General features: G+C 48.3%; 1 protein-coding gene across 2 annotated transcripts in view; it reads right to left on the bottom strand.

Moving 5' to 3' along the window:
- Nucleotides 1–23,858, bottom strand: part of FGR (FGR proto-oncogene, Src family tyrosine kinase) — a 370,485-nt gene that overhangs the window by 141,644 nt on the left and 204,983 nt on the right. For both annotated transcript variants that reach the window (XM_063954690.1, XM_063954688.1), the window contains 3 exons: nt 22,966–23,064; nt 21,098–21,201; nt 14,583–14,732 (listed from right to left, as the gene is read on the bottom strand). In XM_063954690.1, coding sequence (XP_063810760.1) covers nt 14,583–14,732; nt 21,098–21,201; nt 22,966–23,064 — 353 coding nt within the window. The remainder of the gene's footprint in view (nt 1–14,582; nt 14,733–21,097; nt 21,202–22,965; nt 23,065–23,858) is intronic.

The following is a 23,858-nucleotide window of genomic DNA, read 5'->3' as shown; positions in this document are numbered from 1 at the left end:
CCTGCACTTGGGTGTCATCCGCCGAGGGGTGACACCAAAGTGTCGGCTCCTGCAAAGTGAAAGGAGTCTGGTGCTGCATTGTAACATTACGAGCAGCAACCCGGCTCCTATCACCATGTAGGAGATGTCACTGCAGACACGCCAGTCTCCGGGGGCAGGCCACAGCTCCCGGACCCCCGGAATAACAAAAATGCGGGGTGCTTAGCCACGCCCTCTCCCGTGAAGCTACGCCCCTCCCGCAGGTCGCCCCATGAAGTCACGTCTCCTGCCGCACCAGGTACAAAAGATGTCAGCGACGCCTCGGTCCTCAGATCTTCCCTACATGCAGTAAGATCTGGCAATCTCATTAGCGACAGCATACTCCTGGATGTGGCCACTCACAGTATCTGTTAGATGGCACAGTGTGTATGCACAATATTATTTGTTTAGGAGTGCCGGGAAGCTGTCAGGGAGTTCAAGGGAAATAGTTGACGACATTGCATTGTCTGCGAGTCGTCTAGTGTGTGGCCACCTTTACTTACTACCCTGATCCAAACTTACCTACTCTTCTGGAATGGCAAGGAATCTCCTGAAAATTGAGTGGCACTGCTGGCCTCCCAGTCTAGTGGGCAAGCCTCCCGGCCAGAAACCACCTGCCTGCATCCACCCTGCATCTCCCATTAACCCCCTCATGCCGCTATCCAAAGTGGGCCGAGTGCATGTCGACCAATAGTGGTCGACCTAATGACTGTTGACCTAAGTTGTGTCGACCCAATGACCCATACTACTGTGAACAAATGGTTAACCTATATAGATAGATAGGTAATTTTACCAGTAGTCCTCTTTCTTCAGTTATATCTATGAATTATATATACTGTGTAACTAAAGAAACAGAAGAAAGAGGCCTATTGATGAAATGGCCCATATATCCACTACAGTATGAATTTCTTTTACGGCTGCTGAGCTATACTAGTCTGGAGGTAAGGGTTAACTTACCACTTTACCGGACCAATCGACAGATTTGAACATATATAAGCCAGGCATCTGTATAGGGCAAAGCAAGAAAAAGCTCTGTATAATAACAAATCAGTTCCACTGCCTTTGTTATTCAATGCAAAATAAATGGTAATTCATTGATGCTGCAATGCAAAGTACTGCCACATGATGGCACCATCAACCCATCTTTTTTGTGTTCAATATATTGGCCCTCATTCCGAGTCGTTCGCTCTGTATTTTTCTTCGCATCGCAGCGTTTTTCTGCTTAGTACGCATGCGCAATGTTCGCACTGCGACTGCGCCAAGTAATTTTGCTATGAAGATAGTATTTTTACTCACGGCTTTTTCTTCGCTCCGGCGATCGTAGTGTGATTGACAGGAAATGGGTGTTACTGGGCGGAAACACAGCGTTTTATGGGGGTGTGGATAAAAACGCTACCGTTTCCAGAAAAAACGCGGGAGTGGCTGGAGAAACGGGGGAGTGTCTGGGTGAACGCTGGGTGTGTTTGTGACGTCAAACCAGGAACGACAAGCACTGAACTGATCGCAGATGCCGAGTAAGGTTGAAGCTACTCAGAAACTGCTAAGTAGTTTGTAATCGCAATATTGCGAATACATCGTTCGCAATTTTAAGAAGCTAAGATTCACTCCCAGTAGGCGGCGGCTTAGCGTGTGTAACTCTGCTAAAATCGCCTTGCAAGCGAACAACTCGGAATGAGGGCCATTGTGAGAGTATATAGCCAATATTGCAATCTGCAAAGCTGGTAGAGACGTATATAAATAACTGCAACTAAAGATGAAGAGGTTAACACTTAGGCAATGTCACTATCTTCTTCTTCTTCTTCTTACTATTATTATTATTATAATATTTGAGTACGGAATGGTTTATTTTTTAATACTAATGTTTACAGTGTATTTTCTGTTCAATACCAAAACTGCTTACATACATACATCATACTTGCCAACATAACCCCCCCCCCCCCCCCCCAAAAAAAAAAAAAAAAAACAGAGGGGGCAACCCTACAGAATGTGTGAAGGGGCATATCGCCGTATTCTTGTCATCATGGCTCCACTCCTGCTGTTAAAAACCACAGCGTACAGCATTTGACTGATGAGATTGGGACTACAAGTCATCATGACTCTGATAGCTGTTGTTAAGAACTGTGATTTGCAGTATTTTACAGCAGGGAAACGTTGCTATGCAACCTCTCAACCAGGTCTACTATGTTATACCGACTCTTGGAATCCCAGCGCCCAGCATGCCGGCGCCAGGATTCTGAGCACCGGCATGCTGGCAGTGGGGCGAGCGCAAAAGAGCCCCTTGCGGGCACAGTGGCGTGCGTACTTAATCCATAGTTGCCGACTTCTGGGCTGCTCTCTCCGGGAGAGAGCAGGCTGTCGGCTCAGCAGGGGGGGCGGGCAGTGAGGTGACGTGACAGGGGGGCGGGCCAGAGGCGGAACGGAGGTGGGCAAGAGGCGGAACGGGGCGTGGCTTCTGGACCGCATCATTTAAGCCATGCCCCCGCTGTGTAATGCCGCGATTACCGGCATTATACAGCAGGGGGCGTGGTTACGATGACGCGATTCAACAAGAATCGCGTCATCGCCTGCCCGGACCGCCCACTTTACTCGTTAAGTGGGCGGCGGGCAGGGGGTGACACGCGGATATCGGGAGACTTGCCTGCTCTTCCGGGGGGCCGGGAGGGTCATCCGTTTTTCGGGAGCCTCCCGGACATTCCGGGAGGGTAGGCAAGTATGACTTATTCCCCTTCCAGTGGTGAGAATAGTTGTCGGTATGGCAGCTGTCGGGATCTCGGCTTTGGTATGCCGATCCCGACAGCCAGCATATCGAATGCCTCCCCTCCCAACCACCCATTTCAGTCGAGAAGTGGGAGACTGGTCGACTGTGTCGAGAGGCCAGGGAAAGCCCCTTCCAAACAGTGGACTCTATCAGACATATTGGGAAAGTTAACAAGTATGACTAAAGCTGGCCACACACTAGACGATATTTTGCATAATTGGTCCGCTTCCGACGCAATGGAAAGACAAATCATGCAGTGTCTATGAATGGTAACGATGCCAATGCACGGTCCCACGGGTCATTATGTCGTATCCTCAGACATTGGTGTCACAGGGTGGGTGCGGGGGGTGCGGCCTGCACTTGGGTGTCATCCGCCGAGGGGTGACACCAAAGTGTCGGCTCCTGCAAAGTGAAAGGAGTCTGGTGCTGCATTGTAACATTACGAGCAGCAACCCGGCTCCTATCACCATGTAGGAGATGTCACTGCAGACACGCCAGTCTCCGGGGGCAGGCCACAGCTCCCGGACCCCCGGAATAACAAAAATGCGGGGTGCTTAGCCACGCCCTCTCCCGTGAAGCTACGCCCCTCCCGCAGGTCGCCCCATGAAGTCACGTCTCCTGCCGCACCAGGTACAAAAGATGTCAGCGACGCCTCGGTCCTCAGATCTTCCCTACATGCAGTAAGATCTGGCAATCTCATTAGCGACAGCATACTCCTGGATGTGGCCACTCACAGTATCTGTTAGATGGCACAGTGTGTATGCACAATATTATTTGTTTAGGAGTGCCGGGAAGCTGTCAGGGAGTTCAAGGGAAATAGTTGACGACATTGCATTGTCTGCGAGTCGTCTAGTGTGTGGCCACCTTTACTTACTACCCTGATCCAAACTTACCTACTCTTCTGGAATGGCAAGGAATCTCCTGAAAATTGAGTGGCACTGCTGGCCTCCCAGTCTAGTGGGCAAGCCTCCCGGCCAGAAACCACCTGCCTGCATCCACCCTGCATCTCCCATTAACCCCCTCATGCCGCTATCCAAAGTGGGCCGAGTGCATGTCGACCAATAGTGGTCGACCTAATGACTGTTGACCTAAGTTGTGTCGACCCAATGACCCATACTACTGTGAACAAATGGTTAACCTATATAGATAGATAGGTAATTTTACCAGTAGTCCTCTTTCTTCAGTTATATCTATGAATTATATATACTGTGTAACTAAAGAAACAGAAGAAAGAGGCCTATTGATGAAATGGCCCATATATCCACTACAGTATGAATTTCTTTTACGGCTGCTGAGCTATACTAGTCTGGAGGTAAGGGTTAACTTACCACTTTACCGGACCAATCGACAGATTTGAACATATATAAGCCAGGCATCTGTATAGGGCAAAGCAAGAAAAAGCTCTGTATAATAACAAATCAGTTCCACTGCCTTTGTTATTCAATGCAAAATAAATGGTAATTCATTGATGCTGCAATGCAAAGTACTGCCACATGATGGCACCATCAACCCATCTTTTTTGTGTTCAATATATTGGCCCTCATTCCGAGTCGTTCGCTCTGTATTTTTCTTCGCATCGCAGCGTTTTTCTGCTTAGTACGCATGCGCAATGTTCGCACTGCGACTGCGCCAAGTAATTTTGCTATGAAGATAGTATTTTTACTCACTGCTTTTTCTTCGCTCCGGCGATCGTAGTGTGATTGACAGGAAATGGGTGTTACTGGGCGGAAACACAGCGTTTTATGGGCGTGTGGATAAAAACGCTACCGTTTCCGGAAAAAACGCGGGAGTGGCTGGAGAAACGGGGGAGTGTCTGGGCGAACGCTGGGTGTGTTTGTGACGTCAAACCAGGAACGACAAGCACTGAACTGATCGCAGATGCCGAGTAAGGTTGAAGCTACTCAGAAACTGCTAAGTAGTTTGTAATCGCAATATTGCGAATACATCGTTCGCAATTTTAAGAAGCTAAGATTCACTCCCAGTAGGCGGCGGCTTAGCGTGTGTAACTCTGCTAAAATCGCCTTGCAAGCGAACAACTCGGAATGAGGGCCATTGTGAGAGTATATAGCCAATATTGCAATCTGCAAAGCTGGTAGAGACGTATATAAATAACTGCAACTAAAGATGAAGAGGTTAACACTTAGGCAATGTCACTATCTTCTTCTTCTTCTTCTTCTTACTATTATTATTATAATATTTGAGTACGGAATGGTTTATTTTTTAATACTAATGTTTACAGTGTATTTTCTGTTCAATACCAAAACTGCTTACATACATACATCATACTTGCCAACATAACCCCCCCCCCAAAAAAAAAAAACAGAGGGGGCAACCCTACAGAATGTGTGAAGGGGCATATCGCCGTATTCTTGTCATCATGGCTCCACTCCTGCTGTTAAAAACCACAGCGTACAGCATTTGACTGATGAGATTGGGACTACAAGTCATCATGACTCTGATAGCTGTTGTTAAGAACTGTGATTTGCAGTATTTTACAGCAGGGAAACGTTGCTATGCAACCTCTCAACCAGGTCTACTATGTTATACCGACTCTTGGAATCCCAGCGCCCAGCATGCCGGCGCCAGGATTCTGAGCACCGGCATGCTGGCAGTGGGGCGAGCGCAAAAGAGCCCCTTGCGGGCACAGTGGCGTGCGTACTTAATCCATAGTTGCCGACTTCTGGGCTGCTCTCTCCGGGAGAGAGCAGGCTGTCGGCTCAGCAGGGGGGGCGGGCAGTGAGGTGACGTGACAGGGGGGCGGGCCAGAGGCGGAACGGAGGTGGGCAAGAGGCGGAACGGGGCGTGGCTTCTGGACCGCATCATTTAAGCCATGCCCCCGCTGTGTAATGCCGCGATTACCGGCATTATACAGCAGGGGGCGTGGTTACGATGACGCGATTCAACAAGAATCGCGTCATCGCCTGCCCGGACCGCCCACTTTACTCGTTAAGTGGGCGGCGGGCAGGGGGTGACACGCGGATATCGGGAGACTTGCCTGCTCTTCCGGGGGGCCGGGAGGGTCATCCGTTTTTCGGGAGCCTCCCGGACATTCCGGGAGGGTAGGCAAGTATGACTTATTCCCCTTCCAGTGGTGAGAATAGTTGTCGGTATGGCAGCTGTCGGGATCTCGGCTTTGGTATGCCGATCCCGACAGCCAGCATATCGAATGCCTCCCCTCCCAACCACCCATTTCAGTCGAGAAGTGGGAGACTGGTCGACTGTGTCGAGAGGCCAGGGAAAGCCCCTTCCAAACAGTGGACTCTATCAGACATATTGGGAAAGTTAACAAGTATGACTAAAGCTGGCCACACACTAGACGATATTTTGCATAATTGGTCCGCTTCCGACGCAATGGAAAGACAAATCATGCAGTGTCTATGAATGGTAACGATGCCAATGCACGGTCCCACGGGTCATTATGTCGTATCCTCAGACATTGGTGTCACAGGGTGGGTGCGGGGGGTGCGGCCTGCACTTGGGTGTCATCCGCCGAGGGGTGACACCAAAGTGTCGGCTCCTGCAAAGTGAAAGGAGTCTGGTGCTGCATTGTAACATTACGAGCAGCAACCCGGCTCCTATCACCATGTAGGAGATGTCACTGCAGACACGCCAGTCTCCGGGGGCAGGCCACAGCTCCCGGACCCCCGGAATAACAAAAATGCGGGGTGCTTAGCCACGCCCTCTCCCGTGAAGCTACGCCCCTCCCGCAGGTCGCCCCATGAAGTCACGTCTCCTGCCGCACCAGGTACAAAAGATGTCAGCGACGCCTCGGTCCTCAGATCTTCCCTACATGCAGTAAGATCTGGCAATCTCATTAGCGACAGCATACTCCTGGATGTGGCCACTCACAGTATCTGTTAGATGGCACAGTGTGTATGCACAATATTATTTGTTTAGGAGTGCCGGGAAGCTGTCAGGGAGTTCAAGGGAAATAGTTGACGACATTGCATTGTCTGCGAGTCGTCTAGTGTGTGGCCACCTTTACTTACTACCCTGATCCAAACTTACCTACTCTTCTGGAATGGCAAGGAATCTCCTGAAAATTGAGTGGCACTGCTGGCCTCCCAGTCTAGTGGGCAAGCCTCCCGGCCAGAAACCACCTGCCTGCATCCACCCTGCATCTCCCATTAACCCCCTCATGCCGCTATCCAAAGTGGGCCGAGTGCATGTCGACCAATAGTGGTCGACCTAATGACTGTTGACCTAAGTTGTGTCGACCCAATGACCCATACTACTGTGAACAAATGGTTAACCTATATAGATAGATAGGTAATTTTACCAGTAGTCCTCTTTCTTCAGTTATATCTATGAATTATATATACTGTGTAACTAAAGAAACAGAAGAAAGAGGCCTATTGATGAAATGGCCCATATATCCACTACAGTATGAATTTCTTTTACGGCTGCTGAGCTATACTAGTCTGGAGGTAAGGGTTAACTTACCACTTTACCGGACCAATCGACAGATTTGAACATATATAAGCCAGGCATCTGTATAGGGCAAAGCAAGAAAAAGCTCTGTATAATAACAAATCAGTTCCACTGCCTTTGTTATTCAATGCAAAATAAATGGTAATTCATTGATGCTGCAATGCAAAGTACTGCCACATGATGGCACCATCAACCCATCTTTTTTGTGTTCAATATATTGGCCCTCATTCCGAGTCGTTCGCTCTGTATTTTTCTTCGCATCGCAGCGTTTTTCTGCTTAGTACGCATGCGCAATGTTCGCACTGCGACTGCGCCAAGTAATTTTGCTATGAAGATAGTATTTTTACTCACTGCTTTTTCTTCGCTCCGGCGATCGTAGTGTGATTGACAGGAAATGGGTGTTACTGGGCGGAAACACAGCGTTTTATGGGCGTGTGGATAAAAACGCTACCGTTTCCGGAAAAAACGCGGGAGTGGCTGGAGAAACGGGGGAGTGTCTGGGCGAACGCTGGGTGTGTTTGTGACGTCAAACCAGGAACGACAAGCACTGAACTGATCGCAGATGCCGAGTAAGGTTGAAGCTACTCAGAAACTGCTAAGTAGTTTGTAATCGCAATATTGCGAATACATCGTTCGCAATTTTAAGAAGCTAAGATTCACTCCCAGTAGGCGGCGGCTTAGCGTGTGTAACTCTGCTAAAATCGCCTTGCAAGCGAACAACTCGGAATGAGGGCCATTGTGAGAGTATATAGCCAATATTGCAATCTGCAAAGCTGGTAGAGACGTATATAAATAACTGCAACTAAAGATGAAGAGGTTAACACTTAGGCAATGTCACTATCTTCTTCTTCTTCTTCTTCTTACTATTATTATTATAATATTTGAGTACGGAATGGTTTATTTTTTAATACTAATGTTTACAGTGTATTTTCTGTTCAATACCAAAACTGCTTACATACATACATCATACTTGCCAACATAACCCCCCCCCCAAAAAAAAAAAACAGAGGGGGCAACCCTACAGAATGTGTGAAGGGGCATATCGCCGTATTCTTGTCATCATGGCTCCACTCCTGCTGTTAAAAACCACAGCGTACAGCATTTGACTGATGAGATTGGGACTACAAGTCATCATGACTCTGATAGCTGTTGTTAAGAACTGTGATTTGCAGTATTTTACAGCAGGGAAACGTTGCTATGCAACCTCTCAACCAGGTCTACTATGTTATACCGACTCTTGGAATCCCAGCGCCCAGCATGCCGGCACCAGGATTCTGAGCACCGGCATGCTGGCAGTGGGGCGAGCGCAAAAGAGCCCCTTGCGGGCACAGTGGCGTGCGTACTTATTCCCCTTCCAGTGGTGAGAATAGTTGTCGGTATGGCAGCTGTCGGGATCTCGGCTTTGGTATGCCGATCCCGACAGCCAGCATATCGAATGCCTCCCCTCCCAACCACCCATTTCAGTCGAGAAGTGGGAGACTGGTCGACTGTGTCGAGAGGCCAGGGAAAACCCCTTCCAAACAGTGGACTCTATCAGACATATTGGGAAAGTTAACAAGTATGACTAAAGCTGGCCACACACTAGACGATATTTTGCATAATTGGTCCGCTTCCGACGCAATGGAAAGACAAATCATGCAGTGTCTATGAATGGTAACGATGCCAATGCACGGTCCCACGGGTCATTATGTCATATCCTCAGTCATTGGTGTCACAGGGTGGGTGCGGGGGGTGCGGCCTGCACTTGGGTGTCATCCGCCGAGGGGTGACACCAAAGTGCCGGCTCCTGCTCAGTGAAAGGAGTCTGGTGCTGCATTGTAACATTACGAGCAGCAATCCGGCTCCTATCACCATGTAGGAGATGTCACTGCAGACACGCCAGTCTCCGGGGGCAGGCCACAGCTCCCAGACCCCCGGAATAACAAAAATGAGGGGCGCTTAGCCACGCCCTCTCCCGTGAAGCTACGCCTCTCCCGCAGGTCGCCCCACGAAGTCACGTCTCCTGCCGCACCAGGTACAAAAGATGTCAGCGACGCCTCGGTCCTCAGATCTTCCCTACATGCAGTAAGATCTGGCAATCTCATTAGCGACAGCATACTCCTGGATGTGGCCACTCACAGTATCTGTTAGATGGCACAGTGTGTATGCACAATATTATTTGTTTAGGAGTGCCGGGAAGCTGTCAGGGAGTTCAAGGGAAATAGTTGACGACATTGCATTGTCTGCGAGTCGTCTAGTGTGTGGCCACCTTTACTTACTACCCTGATCCAAACTTACCTACTCTTCTGGAATGGCAAGGAATCTCCTGAAAATTGAGTGGCACTGCTGGCCTCCCAGTCTAGTGGGCAAGTCTCCCGGCTAGAAACCACCTGCCTGCATCCACCCTACATCTCCCATTAACCCCCTCATGCCGCTATCCAAAGTGGGCCGTCCAGGGGGGTTCGACGAGTGCGCTGAATCACGTTATTGTGGCATCTCAGCATTGTGTAGCAGGGGCGGGGCCAATATGACGTGGTCATGACCCCATTTCCACTCCTTATACTGCGTCATTTACACCCACCATGCCCCGTCATGCCGCGTCATTCCTCCTGCTGTGCCAACCTGGCTACTCCTTCCCGGAGGGAGCAGTCAGAATGTCAGCAAGTATGCCCTGCTCTATACTTGCCTACATTCAAACTCTTTTCTCCGGTAGAAACCCAGAGGAAAGATGCAGTTGACTAGAGATGTGGGTGGGGCCAATTGGCATACATAACTAGGCCACACCTCCCCATGGTGTAATGCTGCAAAACATGGGTCACTCGGGGGGTGGGGGGGTATTACATGATTTTCATAGAAATACGTTATATTGGCCAACTCCCACCCCATTTTACCGTGGTTCATGGCATTATACGGTCCCAACTGTACACACTTCCAGGAGGGATCTGGTCTGAAGATCGACACTGTCTAGCTCGACAATGTTTAGGTCGACCACTATAGGTTGACAGTCACTAGGTCGACAGGGTTGGAAGGTCAACAGGGTTTCTAGGTCGACATGTGCTAGGTCGACAGATCAAAAGGTCGACATGAGGTTTCACTTTTTTAAAACTTTTTCATACTTAACGATCCACGTGGACTACGATTAGAACGGTCATCTGTGTCCGAAGCATGGCGAGTGAAGCGAGCCATGCGAGGGGACACGGTGCACTAATTGGGGTTCCCGTTCACTCTACGAAGAAAACGACACAAAAAAAAACCCCTCATGTCGACCTTTTGCCCTGTCGACCTAGCAAATGTCGACCTCGAAACCCTGTTGACCTTCCAACCCTGTCGACCTAGTGACTGTCGACCTATAGTGGTCGACCTAGACACTGTCGATCTAATGATCCACACCGGAGCCAGCCCTAACCAATATGATGCCCTAGGCAAGATTTTGACTGGTGCCCCCTAGCACCACCGTTAGTTCCACATTTGACCCTGCACCCCTTTCCCAGCACCACCACCCCTCACTCAAAGCAGTCCTTATTTTGGTGTTCCTACCCCCAGTGCGCACATTTGGCGCACAACCCAAAAAAGGGTGTGTTTTTGCTGCAAGGGGCATGGCCACACAATAGCACCCCCAATTAAAATTACGCCAGACAGTAGTGAAATGTTATTCACATTATATCAAGCTATAGTGTCCCTAATTCACGTTACATCACAGAGTAGTACCACTTTACCTTATATACGTTACTCTTTACAGTACTGCCCCTTATTCACATTACACTGAATTGCTCCTTATTCACATTACACCACACCCTATTGCTGTTTATTCACATTAGACCACACAGTAGTGCCCTTTCTATACATTACACCACACAGTAGAGCACCTTATACACATAATTCAACACATTAGTAATACATTTATATGCATAATACCACACAGTAATGCCCCTTACACATACTGTATGACACACTTTATTAATGTCCTTATAAACACAATGCGCCTTAAACATTATGTCAACCTTTATTAATGCCCTTATATACATAATGCCCCTTGCAGATATGCCAAACACTGTTGCACAACCAACCAACCCGCACACAGCATTCACATGGCGCTAACACTGTGACCTCTGCCTCTGCTTGGATACAGATGTGTCCTCATACATCTTGCCTCAATGCGCCATGCAGAAGGAGATGCCTGGAATGAGTCAGCTGGCAGCTTTGCTAAAGTTGGGTGCCTATTCTTGATGAAAATGCATCTTATTTACATTACTATGTGGCTAGGGTGCACAAGCAGCTTCTGATGATTAAAATGATATGCAGCATGTCTATATTCTGTGTGCGACTGTGGCTGTATCTGCATATGAAATGCTACACAGAATATAGGCATGCCACATATCATTTTAATCAGCACAAGCTGCTTGTGCCCCTAAGCATACCAAATGCCCTAGGCATTTGCCTAATTTGCCTATGCTTAGGGCCGGCTCTGATCCACACCCTTCCAGGATGCGGGAGGTCAGCCTACTCTTCTGGGGTGCAGAGGAATGCCAGTAAATTCAGTAGTCTGCTGCACCTTTCTGGGAGAGTAGGCAAGTATGCCCTAATCTACAAGTCTAAAATATGCCAAAGCAAAAAAGAGAAAAGGTTATTATAAGCATTTATTTATTTATACAGTACCAGTACCCCTGTATTGTGCGCTATAGCTCTTCCGACTTCGCGCCACTGGAGTCGGGGAGAGGAAACTTCCCCCTCCAGCGATCCCTTCCAGGCTCACAGCACATCAGTCACAAAGGTGTGCTATTCCTTTCTTAATACATATGAAGATTTTTCTCTATGTTATCTGCTTTTATATGTGGCAAAGTTGGTTGTGTGAAATAGTGCTGGTTATGGTGCATTTGGCACTTACCACCTCTTCTTACATCTCTTCCAAAACATCCCTTAGCACACTGCCTGCTGACTATGACTATGTACATCAGATATGCTAGACTGCATATGAATATTTCATCAACAAATAATTGGGAACTGTACTTTGCCCAGCACTCTCCCATGCAGAGGTGTAGCGTGGAGCCATGGCTCCCGAAGCAAGCTCACGCCCCCCTTTCCCCGCCCCCTATATACACAAAACAATTTTGCTATTCAATTGGGTGCGTTTAAAAAAAAAAAAATTCCTCCTAGCCCCAGATCACGACCAGATTTTCCTAAAATCCATATCTTTAGGAAGATTGGTCAGAATTGCTCTATACTGCTGTGGCATCCCCCCTAATGACTAATTAAGCAATTGGAATTTTCCAATCAGCTTAATTAGTCTTTAATTACTCACCTTACGCAACGCTGCATCTCCTCCGGTTCTCTTTTTCTCCTCCAGTGTCACAGAGAGATCTTCCAGGGACGTCCAGACACAGGACATGTACATACTACCCCCGCCCCTCTTCCACGTATACTACACTGCAGCTTCTACCCTGGACTACACTCCCCACACACTACATCGCCGCTCCCCGGCATCCTCCTCTCCTCACACAAAATTTTTAACCCCTCCCCCGCACACACTAATAGGACACTCCTCCGCTCAGCACACATGAATAGGACACCTCTCCCCCCCAGCACATATTAATAGGACCCCCCCTCCCCACAGCACATATTAATTGGACCCACCTCCCCCCAGAACACACTAATAGGACCCCCCTCCCCCCAGAACACACTAATTGGACCCCCCTCCCCCCAGCACCCACTATCCAGCACACACTAATAGGACCCCCCTCCCCCAGCACACATTAATAGGACCCCCCTCCCCCAGCACACACTAATAGGACAGTTTCTCCCCCCACCCCCACTTGTTTATCTGCAGCAGCACTGACTAACCTGAGCCTCCGATCCTCGTGTGGCTGGCTGGCAGTGCTGCTCTTCGTCTCAGGGCTGCTCTGACGGACAGGGAGGGGAGAGAGGGGGCGGTGCTGTGTTTGAAGTCACAGAGGGGAGGGAAGAGAGGTGGGCGATACTGCTGCTGCCTGTCTTCTTAGTTCTTACATGACTAGTACAGCGGGAGGAGTAAGTAGGATGGGGGAGGGCCCTGACACAGGGAGGTAGTCATGGGCAAAGTGATTCACTGAACTGAGTTGAGACACATGACTCAGTTCAGTGAAGTGTCTCGAGTCAGTGTCTCGGCACATGAGTCATGACTCATTTGTATTTTAATGTATTGCAGGGACTGCACATGAATCAGTGAGTTGCCAGTGCTGGCAGATCAGTGCTGGACTCATGGAGGGAGTTATTCAGCTGCAGTGATTGTGTGCAGTGTATCTGGGGGAGGCAGCTGCTTATGCACTGATTGTTAATAATATATTAACATAGATTCAGTGTTATGTTGATATATTATTAATAACCACTAATTGCACACTAGTTATAGAATATGCACATTACTTCTGGTTGAGAGAAAGCTTAAAAGCCATGAAACACATCATTCAGTCTGTATTGTAACTAAACCAAATAAAAACATTTTTTTTTACTTTGCATACTTTGCTAATTGGATGATTTTAGGTGGGCTTGGATTTATTATATTATCCACTATCTAGCCTCCAGGGAGTTTGCCACCCACAATCACATTGAGCAGGAACACTGAGCTGAGAGCACTGTACCACAGGGGCTCCACCTCCTGCAGGCTTATGCTGCATGAATCAGATCCATCCACTGAGTCACTGAGTCTACACAGTGTACAACTGTCTCAACTCACTGGCAGACTCAGGATGAATCATGATTCATGACATGACTCAGGCACAGCAGCACAGCACTCACTGACTGGTGAGTCGTGACTGCTCCCTCCCCCCTCCCACTGGGTGTCACCTGGTATAGCCTCTGGCCAATCACAGCTAAAGACACACAGCAGAACACACTGACTGAAGGACACACTGAGTCTCCTCCCTCTGGCTGAGAGAGGCTGCTGCTGCAGCTGTCTCGACTCATTAAACAGTGAGTGACTCGAATCATTCACACTTCCTGATGATTCGAGTCACTGTATTGAGACAGTGAGTCAGTAGCCATCTCTACAGGGAGGAGATTAAGAGCCACCTCTGTTGTTCGTGCTGCGGCCCGGCGCCACAGCCCTTTACAGTGTGACAGGCGCTGAGCATCAGCAGGTTGCAGAGCAGGGAGGGAGAGCGGCGCCCCTCTCAAGCCCAGCACCTCCCTGCTTTGCAGACCTCTCCAAGCGGGTAGCGCCAGACCTTCTTGTGCTGTCGACGCCGCTGCAAGGCGCCCTCTGAAGTTTCCGGCGCCTGGAGCGTGCGCTCCACCGGAACCGCCCTCCCTACGCCCCTGCTCCCATGATACCATAGTTGTGTATTGCTCTTATTTTGCTACCACTATATAAACATTTCTTTATTTTTATGAATGAATTGTGTTTAGAAAACTTAATTACACATACCTTTATAATGTTGTACCAGCTCTTGCACAGTGTCGAACTGCGCCCGTGTTGTGATGTAAAAACCTCCATTGTCAATCTTTCGGACCTTGTAATGTTTGACATGATCACCTTTTGTATGATCCCAGTCACGGATAGATAGGGAGAAAGCACCTAAGAGTAGGGATGGAAGAGATAACAAAATGTGTGTTACATAGAAAAACAGATGGAAAATAATCATAGTAACATAAGAAAGGTTTTATCATTTATTTCCATATATAAGATTGTAAAATAGTTAAAGAATTTAATAGAAAAACAGCAGTATGTTTGCTTACTCGCTAGGCAACTTCTTTCTCTATAAAGGCTGCACTTCTGGATGGTTGTGCATTTGGTTGTGGCTCTGTAATCACATTATAGATCAGTGGTTCCCAAACTGGGTGCCGTAGGGCACTTGCAGGGGTGCCATGTTGATTGTCCAGGACCAATTGAAGTTATTTATGGTCAAACTCAAAGTGATAGGCAAAACCAGTGCTAGTGCCTAGGGGTGCTGTGAAAAAAATGTTGATACACTAGGGTTCCGTGATGCAAGAAAGCTTTAGGAACCACTGCTACACATGAATTACTTGAAGACAGGGCTGTAACTAGGGGTGTCCAAGCAATGCCGTCGTACAGAGCACAGTCCCTGCATCTGACTTGCAGCGTGCCTAGAATGGCACTACAGCCAGTATTGCTGCTGTAGTGTTGGCCAGTGCGTCCTTTAGATGCTCCAGACAGGCACCCTGCAGTCTGTGCAGCTAAATTTGTGCGCTGGTGGCCCAGTCCCCTCAGCGTGATGTCATGACATCATCGATCAGGAGGCATGACCAGCACAGGGCTCAGTTCAGCCCTGTTCAGAGGCGGAACTACCATTGAATTTATGCAGCAGGAGCATTGCATCGGGGCCCCATTGCTGCTCAGACCAGCAATGAGTTATCCCCTGCCCCCCCCCACCACAAATAAAAGACCCCCACAGACCATATGAGCAATGACAGATGAATAGCACAGTGCAGAGAGCGGGAGGAGCACCACTGCCTGAGGAACCTGCCCCTACCTTCCCTGTTACCCAGTGCCGTAAGTAGACATTTTAGCGCTGTGTGCAAGATAGGGCATCGGCGCCCCCCATTTATGTAAAATAGAGGTAGTGCGTGCAAAAATATATAGGGGCGTGGCTTCATGGGACAGGGGTGTGGCCACAAAATAATACCAATTCATATTACATATTATAGTAGTCTCCATTATTCAAATTACACCACACAGTAGCGCCACTACACCAGGTAGAACACCTTTTTACCCATTACAGTGGACAGATTCCCCTTTTTACACATTACGGCCGACAGCGTACCCTTTTTACCCAGTACAGTGGACAGATTCCCCTTTTTACACATTACGGCAGACAGTGTCCCCTTTTTACACATTACGGCAGACTGCGTCCCCTTTTTACAGATTATGACAGACTGTGTCCTCTTTTTACACATTACGGCAGACTGCGTCCCCTTTTTACACATTACGGCAGACAGCGTCCCCTTTTTACAGATTACGGCAGACACCGTCCCCCTTTTTACACATTACGGCAAACAGCGTCCCCTTTTACACATTAGGTAGACAGAGATAGATAGATAGATAGATAGATAGAATAGGTTATACTTACCGTCTCTCCGCTGGCTCAAGCAGTCAGGCTCCTTGGTGCTGGCAGCTCCAGGGGCAGGAGAGAAGGAGGAGGAGGGAGGGGGACTCAGGAGCCGCAGCAGTGCTATGTAATTGCCGGCGGTGCTGCTGCAGCTGTCCCTCTCCTTCCGCATTGGCTGGCCGCCGCCGCTGTGAATGCTGGGATGAAGGAAGCACATCCCAGCATTCACAGCAGCAGCGGCCAGCCTATGTGGAAGGAGAGGGACAGCTGCAGCGGCGGCGCCGGCAATTACATAGCGCTGCTACAGCTCCCTCCTTCCTCTTCCTTCTCCGCTGCTCCTCTCCTCCTCCAGCACAGGTGGCTTGTAATGACTCATTACTAGCCGCTGACTTTAGGGAATGGGGGCCGTTGCGCCCTCAGGGCAACTGCGCTGTGTACCAGGCACACCTGGCACACACATAGTTACAGCACTGCTGTCACCCAATGCCTCCCCATCGCCCTCTGCCACTCCCTGCCTTATGCTGTCATCCTCTGCCTCTCCCTGGCACCCTCTGCCGTGTGGCATATTGTAAACTTGGGTTGGGGTGGAAGAGGGGGGCCCAAATTATATTTTTGCACTTGGGTACACCACTCTCAAGTTCCACCACTGGCCCTGTTACAGCACTGCTTTCAGATGAGTGCATATTTGCACTTGTGAAGATACTGGGCTAATGTCTAGTTGTTTAACTCTGTTTGCTCACTGAGCACTGGCTAGTCACCCGAAGCTCAATGGTACTTTTATTTTATATAAAAAATAGATACATTCTACACACTTAGAAAATTGCTTGTGCATACAAAAACATGAGACAGCGATGTTTATTCAACGGGTAAAGATGGTACAATGGGGGTCATTCTGAGTTGTTCGCTCGTTGCCGATTTTCGCAACGGAGCAATTAAGGCAAAAATGCGCATGCGCATGGTACGCAGTGCGCATGCGGTAAGTATTTTAGCACAAAACTTAGTAGATTTACTCAAGTCCGAACAAATAATTTTCATCGTTGAAGTGATCGGAGTGTGATTGACAGGAAGTGGGTGTTTCTGGGCGGAAACTGCCCGTTTTCTGGGAGTGTGCGGAAAAACGCAGGCGTGCCAGGAAAAAACGCGGGAGTGTCTGGAGAAACGGGGGAGTGGCTGGCCGAACGCTGGGCGTGTTTGTGACGTCAAACCAGGAACGAAACGGCCTGAGCTGATCGCAATCTGTGAGTAGGTCTGGAGCTACTCAGAAACTGCTAAGAATTATTTATTCACAATTCTGCTAATCTTTCATTCGCTATTCTGCTAAGTAAGATACACTCCCAGAGGGCGGCGGCCTAGCGTGTGCAATGCTGCTAAAATCTGCTAGCGAGCGAACAACTCGGAATGACCCCCAAAATCTCTAACCATTTAATGGTAGACGTAGGCAAAATATTCCATGCCCATTATTATATAACCTAAGAAGTACCAGCACTAACACTGACCAATCACACAGGAGGAGTAGGGTCATTCCTCGATTGCCAATTCCTCCCATCAGAGCGAGATTGAGCAATTGCTTCCTTCCCTTTATGTAAACATCCTAGCCTAAATGACTTTGCCATGATATACTGCAAAGCATTCAAAGAATATTATTTATTTCCACTCATTATTGCCATTCCTAAATTCAGAGGGCATAGACCCGGCCACTATGCTTGTTTTCGCCCAGTCGCCATGTTGAATGTAGACGTTAAACTCCTGGAGAAAAGGACTGCCAATTGTCTCCAACAGTGTATCCATTAAATAATTCACCAGGTTTTTGTGAGTTTTGTGCGGCCAGGGGCGACACTGCTAAAGTTATTAATCTCACTCACAGAGCCATAGGTGGTAGAACAGAACGGGCAAGGGAGCGGCTCATCCCCATAAAAATATTTGATAGGTGCCAGTCAATGTACTGGTTTACGGGTTGCAGTGCAGCCGCCACCTAGGCTTAACACTGGCAGTGTCAGGATGGAGATAATCCCATTTACAGCTGCTCCACATCCATCCTCCTTACAGTCTTTCCCCGCCCACATCCAGTGACCTCCTCCGCCTTGCACCCAGCTCCAGTACCTACAGTGTTTTGCTAGTTACTGTGGACTGACCCCTCCTTTGGAACCAGCCCTGCGCCCTTTTCACCTTCCAGTTCATATGTTCCTCCTCCCCTTCAGCTCCCCTTTCGTCCGTTCTCCTCCCCCTCACTGCATTCCTCCTTCCTCCCCAGGGTGTAGTATGGTATGCTGGTGGCCAGGCTCCCGGCGACCAGCATACCGGCGCCGGGAGCCCGACCGCCGGCATACCGACAGCGTGGTGAGCGCAAATGAGCCCCTTGCGGGCTTGCTGCGCTCACCACGCTGCGGGCACGGTGGCGCGCTACGCTATTTATTCTCCCTCCAGGGGGGTCGTGGACCCCCACGAGGGAGAAAATGTGTCGGTATGCCGGCTGTCGGGATTCCGGCACCGGTAAACTGTGCGCCGGGATCCCGACAGTCGGCATACTGAAGACCACCCCCTCCCCAGATAGATAGATAGATAGATAGATAGATAGATAGATAGATAGATACAGTATATAGATGGATAGCAAAAGATATTTCAGATAGGTGGTGTGGCGGGTAACTCCAGCTGCCCCTGAGGGGGTGACATTCAGCAATATAGGGGCGCCAAAATGAAATGATATCTTGGCCCCCAACTTAAAAACATTGTGGCGCCCTTGCACAGAGCCACTACCTGCCAAATATAGACAATACTTTTGTCTACAGGTGTTGGAAAACCATTCAATTAGATTCAACATTAATGTTTAAAACTTTAGAATGCCTATGTTTAGGCCCCTGTGTTATCTACATCATACCTCTCTGATGAAATAAAATTTTATGGAACTCTTTCATACCCTTTTATGTTTTCTAATGGCACCATCTACTCTGCTCTTCGTTATTGGTGGTAATCCTGACAGTATTGGAGTAAAAGTGAGAGGACACGGGGGGTCATTCCGAGTTCATCGCACGGTAGCAGTTTTTTGCAGCCGTGCTATCAGATAGTCACCGCCTAAAGTATACTTTAGCTTAGCAAGAGTATGAAGGCTTTTGCAGGGGAGCTGTGCACAAACTGTTTGTGCAATTTCTGAGTAGCTTTGAACATACTCAGTCACTGCGATCGCTTCTGCCTATCAGGTCCCGGAATTGACGTCAGACGCCCGCCCTGCAAACGCAGCGACATGCCTGCGTTTGCCTCACCACTCCCAGTAAACGGTCAGTTGCCTCCCAGTTACGCCTTCCTGCTGTCAATCTTCTAGCGTTCACCGCTGCGAAAGCTTCCATCATAGCTGCCGTCACTGCCGGGCGACGGCCGTCGCCGGGCAGTGCCGCGCCTGTGCATTGGCGGCCACACGCATGCGCAGTTCGTTCCCGTTCACACGGCTGCGAAAAAAAGCAGCATGCGGACAGGTCGGAATGACCCCTACTATTGGAGTAAAGTGACAGCACTAGCTTGCATTGTATGCTGACAACATTTGGCTATGGTTTCTAAATCCTGTTCCCTTTTCTGTACTCTGAGTTTCAATGTGGCAAAGTTTCAAAATTTTATATTAACTATACTAAATCAGGATATTGAATATTAACATGCCTGAGAGAGTGTTGGTGGGAGAGATTTAGGATTCATTCCCAATTGTTTGGCACCCCTCCAGGATTAAATGCCCTGAAGTTTTACTCACACATGACAACAATGACCTCTTTGCATTGAAGCTTGAACTGGCCCTCGCTGGGCAAGCACAGGTAATCAGTACTGCAACCCCTACCCTCAACACACACCTCTATGGATTGTGCCCCCCCATCCTTCTTGACACCCTGTATTTAACTATTGCAGATTTTGGCGATATTGACTCAGTTCTATTATCGCTAATTGCATATGCAGTCTGTATGGCTTTCTATGGGTTCTGCATGGAAGCTTACCAAACTGAAAAGTTTAGCTTTTTGGAAATTAGCTTCATCAGTTAACACCATTTTTGGATGGATTTAGTCCATTATAGCCTATTGCAGTGGTTCTCAAACTGTGTGCTGTGGCACCCTGGGGTGTCTCAGGACACTTGCAGGGGTGCCCTGGGTTGGTGGTCCAGAACCAATTCAAATTATTTTTGGTCAATGTTATAGGCAAAACCAGTGCTGGCGTCTGCCAATCATAAAATATGTGGACAAACAGAAATTAGTCTTGTCCCTCACCACATTACTGATCCTTAGGATGACATATAAACAAAATTGACTTTCATATTTTTTCTGAATAAGACATTTTTGGCCCTGGGGTGCTGTGAAAAACACTCTGATACTGTAGGGTGCCGTGATTGAGAAAAGTTTGGGAACCACTGGCCTACTACATACATTATACAGAGAGGAATCCTACGCATTAACTATGCTGAAGCTGGAAGTATGCAAAATATTGATCTGTGCCCCCCTGTTTCAGGGCCATGATCCAATACTATAGAGACATGTAGCACCCCTCAAATGAACAGTGCAGTAGGCGCATAGGGGTATATTTAATAAACAGAATGATCACATGACCGCCGACATCCCGACAGCCAGGATGCTAAATGCATCCCGTCACTAACAGCTTTTGCTGCCCTTTTTCTCGGTTCCAGTGGTTCATAACTGAACCAGTGCATCGGTGTCATACTTGCCAACTCTTTTCATTGGAAAATCTGGACAAAATAGGCCACACCCCTCTGCATGTACCAGTGATTCATAAACCCTGGTGTAGTAAATTTGGGAGAGAATTTGTCGCTGGAAAACAAAGCCCATAAGTACTGTATGTATGTGTGCTGTGAGCTATCATTTACCACTATACACAGTCTGGCTCTCACCCTTTGTAGTTTCACTTTCTCTGATTAGGAAGCTTCCTGGCATATTCCCTTCGCCCATGAGCTGTCTGTCAGCATCCTTCCTGCCAAGTTTACCAAAATACCACCTAAATAATGAAAATAATACACGTCAGTTAGAGTCCATACAGACATGTTAGGGGAATTTATTAGAAACAAGATACAAAAACTGGTGCATGTGAGAAAAGGTTGTATTGTCAGAGCACTGGCAACACATCACATTCTGTCACTCTTTTAGTGAAGTTTATGGAAATCACTACGTAGCTTCTCGTTTTCAGAGACAGAACAAACAAATCACAAATGATGCACATGATGCACCAGCTAGAGTCTGAAACTTGTGGTCTTAATAATGGTGCAAGCCCTCAATTGCAAACTTGCCCTGAATTTTTATTCATAGCAGCCAATCACATTTCTTTAATTTACTGGACTTCGAAGCAATTAACAAATCAATGATCTGACTGGTTGCTGTCACTTACAACACACTATGCTATTTAATCCATATTTCATACTTGCCGACATTGCTACCACCTCTACCGGGAGGCGGCAGCCTGGTCGGCGAACAGGGAGTGTGTTTGATGGTAAAGGGGCGTGTCCATGGGCATCGTACCATGAAACCATCATTGTATCCCCGCCCCCCACTGTACACTGTCGAGAAAACAGGCACTGGTTAACGATGGGCTGAGCAACAATGACGCAATTCAGCACAAATCGCATCATCGGGTCCCATTCGGACCACCCGCTTGTGCTCCGTTGGGGACGGCTAAGGGGGTGTGGTGCGGGGGCTGGCGGCAGATGCGGTACACTTGCTAACCTTTCCAGGTGGCCGGCAGTGCCACACGATTTTCGGGAGCCTCCCGGCCATTCCGGTGGACAAGTATGCCATATTTGCAAATCTTATTATTTACTTGCATATATTTAATTTTTTTTACCATTTCAGGTATTAAGGGCCCAATTTAGACCTGGATGCAGACGCGCAGACGCTCGCAGCGAACGCATCCAGGTGGTCTGCGCGCGTGCACCGGCCATTGTACTCATGCACAACCTTACACAGTGTGGCCACATCCCTGCAACCGTAATGTGATTGACAGGCGCAAGTGTTGTAGGGGCGGAGTTATGGTGTTTGGGGAGCAGCATCGGAAAAACGGGGGCATGCCGGGACCGTTTTCGGGGCAGCTGCGTGATGTAAAAATAAATAAAAAGGGTGGCTGCCTGACAGCGCAGCTTGGTCAACCTTAGATCCGATGCCTCCGCAATCTAATAATAAAAAAAAGGGCGTTGACCGTCTGACAGCGCAGCTTGGTCAACCTTAGATCCAATGCCTCCGCAATATAATAATAAAAAAAGGGCGTTGACCGTCTGACAGCGCAGCTTGGTCAACCTTAGATCCAATGCCTCCGCAATATAATAATAAAAAAAAGGCGTTGACCGACTGACAGCGCAGCTTGGTCAACCTTAGATCCAATGCCTCCGCAATCTAATAATAAAAAAAGGGCATTGACCGTCTGACAGCGCAGCTTGGTCAACCTTAGATCCGATGCCTCCGCTCTAATAATTAAAAAAAGGGCGTGGACCATCTGACAACGCAGCTTGGTCAACCTTAGATCCAATGCCTCCGCAATCTAATAATAAAAAAAAGGGCGTTGACCGTCTGACAGCGCAGCTTGGTCAACCTTAGATCCGATGCCTCTGCAATCTAATTGCGGACGCATCGGGGGGCAGCCTCACACATGCTGGGCTGCCTTGCATGTACAGAGATGTACAGAGTATGTAGATGTACAGAGTATGTAGCGATCTGCGTTCAACTCTGAATAACCCCCTAAGTGTCTTCTTGGTGTATACATTATTGTACTCACTCTTCTGCTTGGATAGAATTCACAGGAGCCACATAGTTACTAGGAACATATCCTGTGGCCCCAGAGCGCAGTGATCTTGCCTCCCACCAGTCCCCTTCACTGCAAAGAGAAACAGTTTGAAAATCACATTAAATATATTGACTTACATTATGCTCTACATTTATACATGTAATCCATGCTCTTTACAAACAGCTCTCATGTTGCATGCTCATAATATCAGTAATGAGTAGTTGTTAATACATTATAACAATCTATCCATTCAGATTCATACCTTACATAGGTATTTTCCAATTGGTCAGACACATATACCTTGCAATTATCTGGCCAATCCGCTGATATCAGCCATATAATTGTGGCGTGCATGCCAGGCATTAGATGCATTTTTGCTCATTTACACATTCTTAAATATATATATAAAAAGGCAGTGCTTGGACATGGCATTTCCTTAATTAAAAAGCACAATATTACATAAAAAGACATGGATTAATGGTGTTGGGTATAATATGCCAGCGGTCGGGATGACCGTGGCATCCTGATGATTAGAATACCAATAGCCTAAACGTAACCCTCCCACCCCACAGCCTAACCCTAAACCTCTGTGGGGAGTGCCTAAACCTAACCCTCCCTCCCCACAGTCTAGCCCTAAACCTCTGTGGGGAGTGCCTAAACCTAACCCTCCCCTCCCCACAGCCTAACCCTAAACCTCTGTGGGGAGTGCCTAAACCTAACCCTCCCTCCCCACAGCCTAAACCTAAACCTCTGTGGGGAGTGCCTAAACCTAACCCTCCCCTCCCCACAGTCTAACCCCAAACCTCTGTGGGGAGTGCCTAAACCTAACCCTCCCTCCCCACAGCCTAAACCTCTGTGGGGAGTGCCTAAACCTAACCCTCCCC

This window comes from Pseudophryne corroboree, chromosome 2 (genome assembly GCF_028390025.1).
Source record: "Pseudophryne corroboree isolate aPseCor3 chromosome 2, aPseCor3.hap2, whole genome shotgun sequence".
Classification (NCBI taxonomy): Eukaryota; Metazoa; Chordata; class Amphibia; order Anura; family Myobatrachidae; genus Pseudophryne; species Pseudophryne corroboree.
Note: the sequence above shows the minus strand (reverse complement) of the source record. Positions and strands in the feature narration are given on the sequence as shown.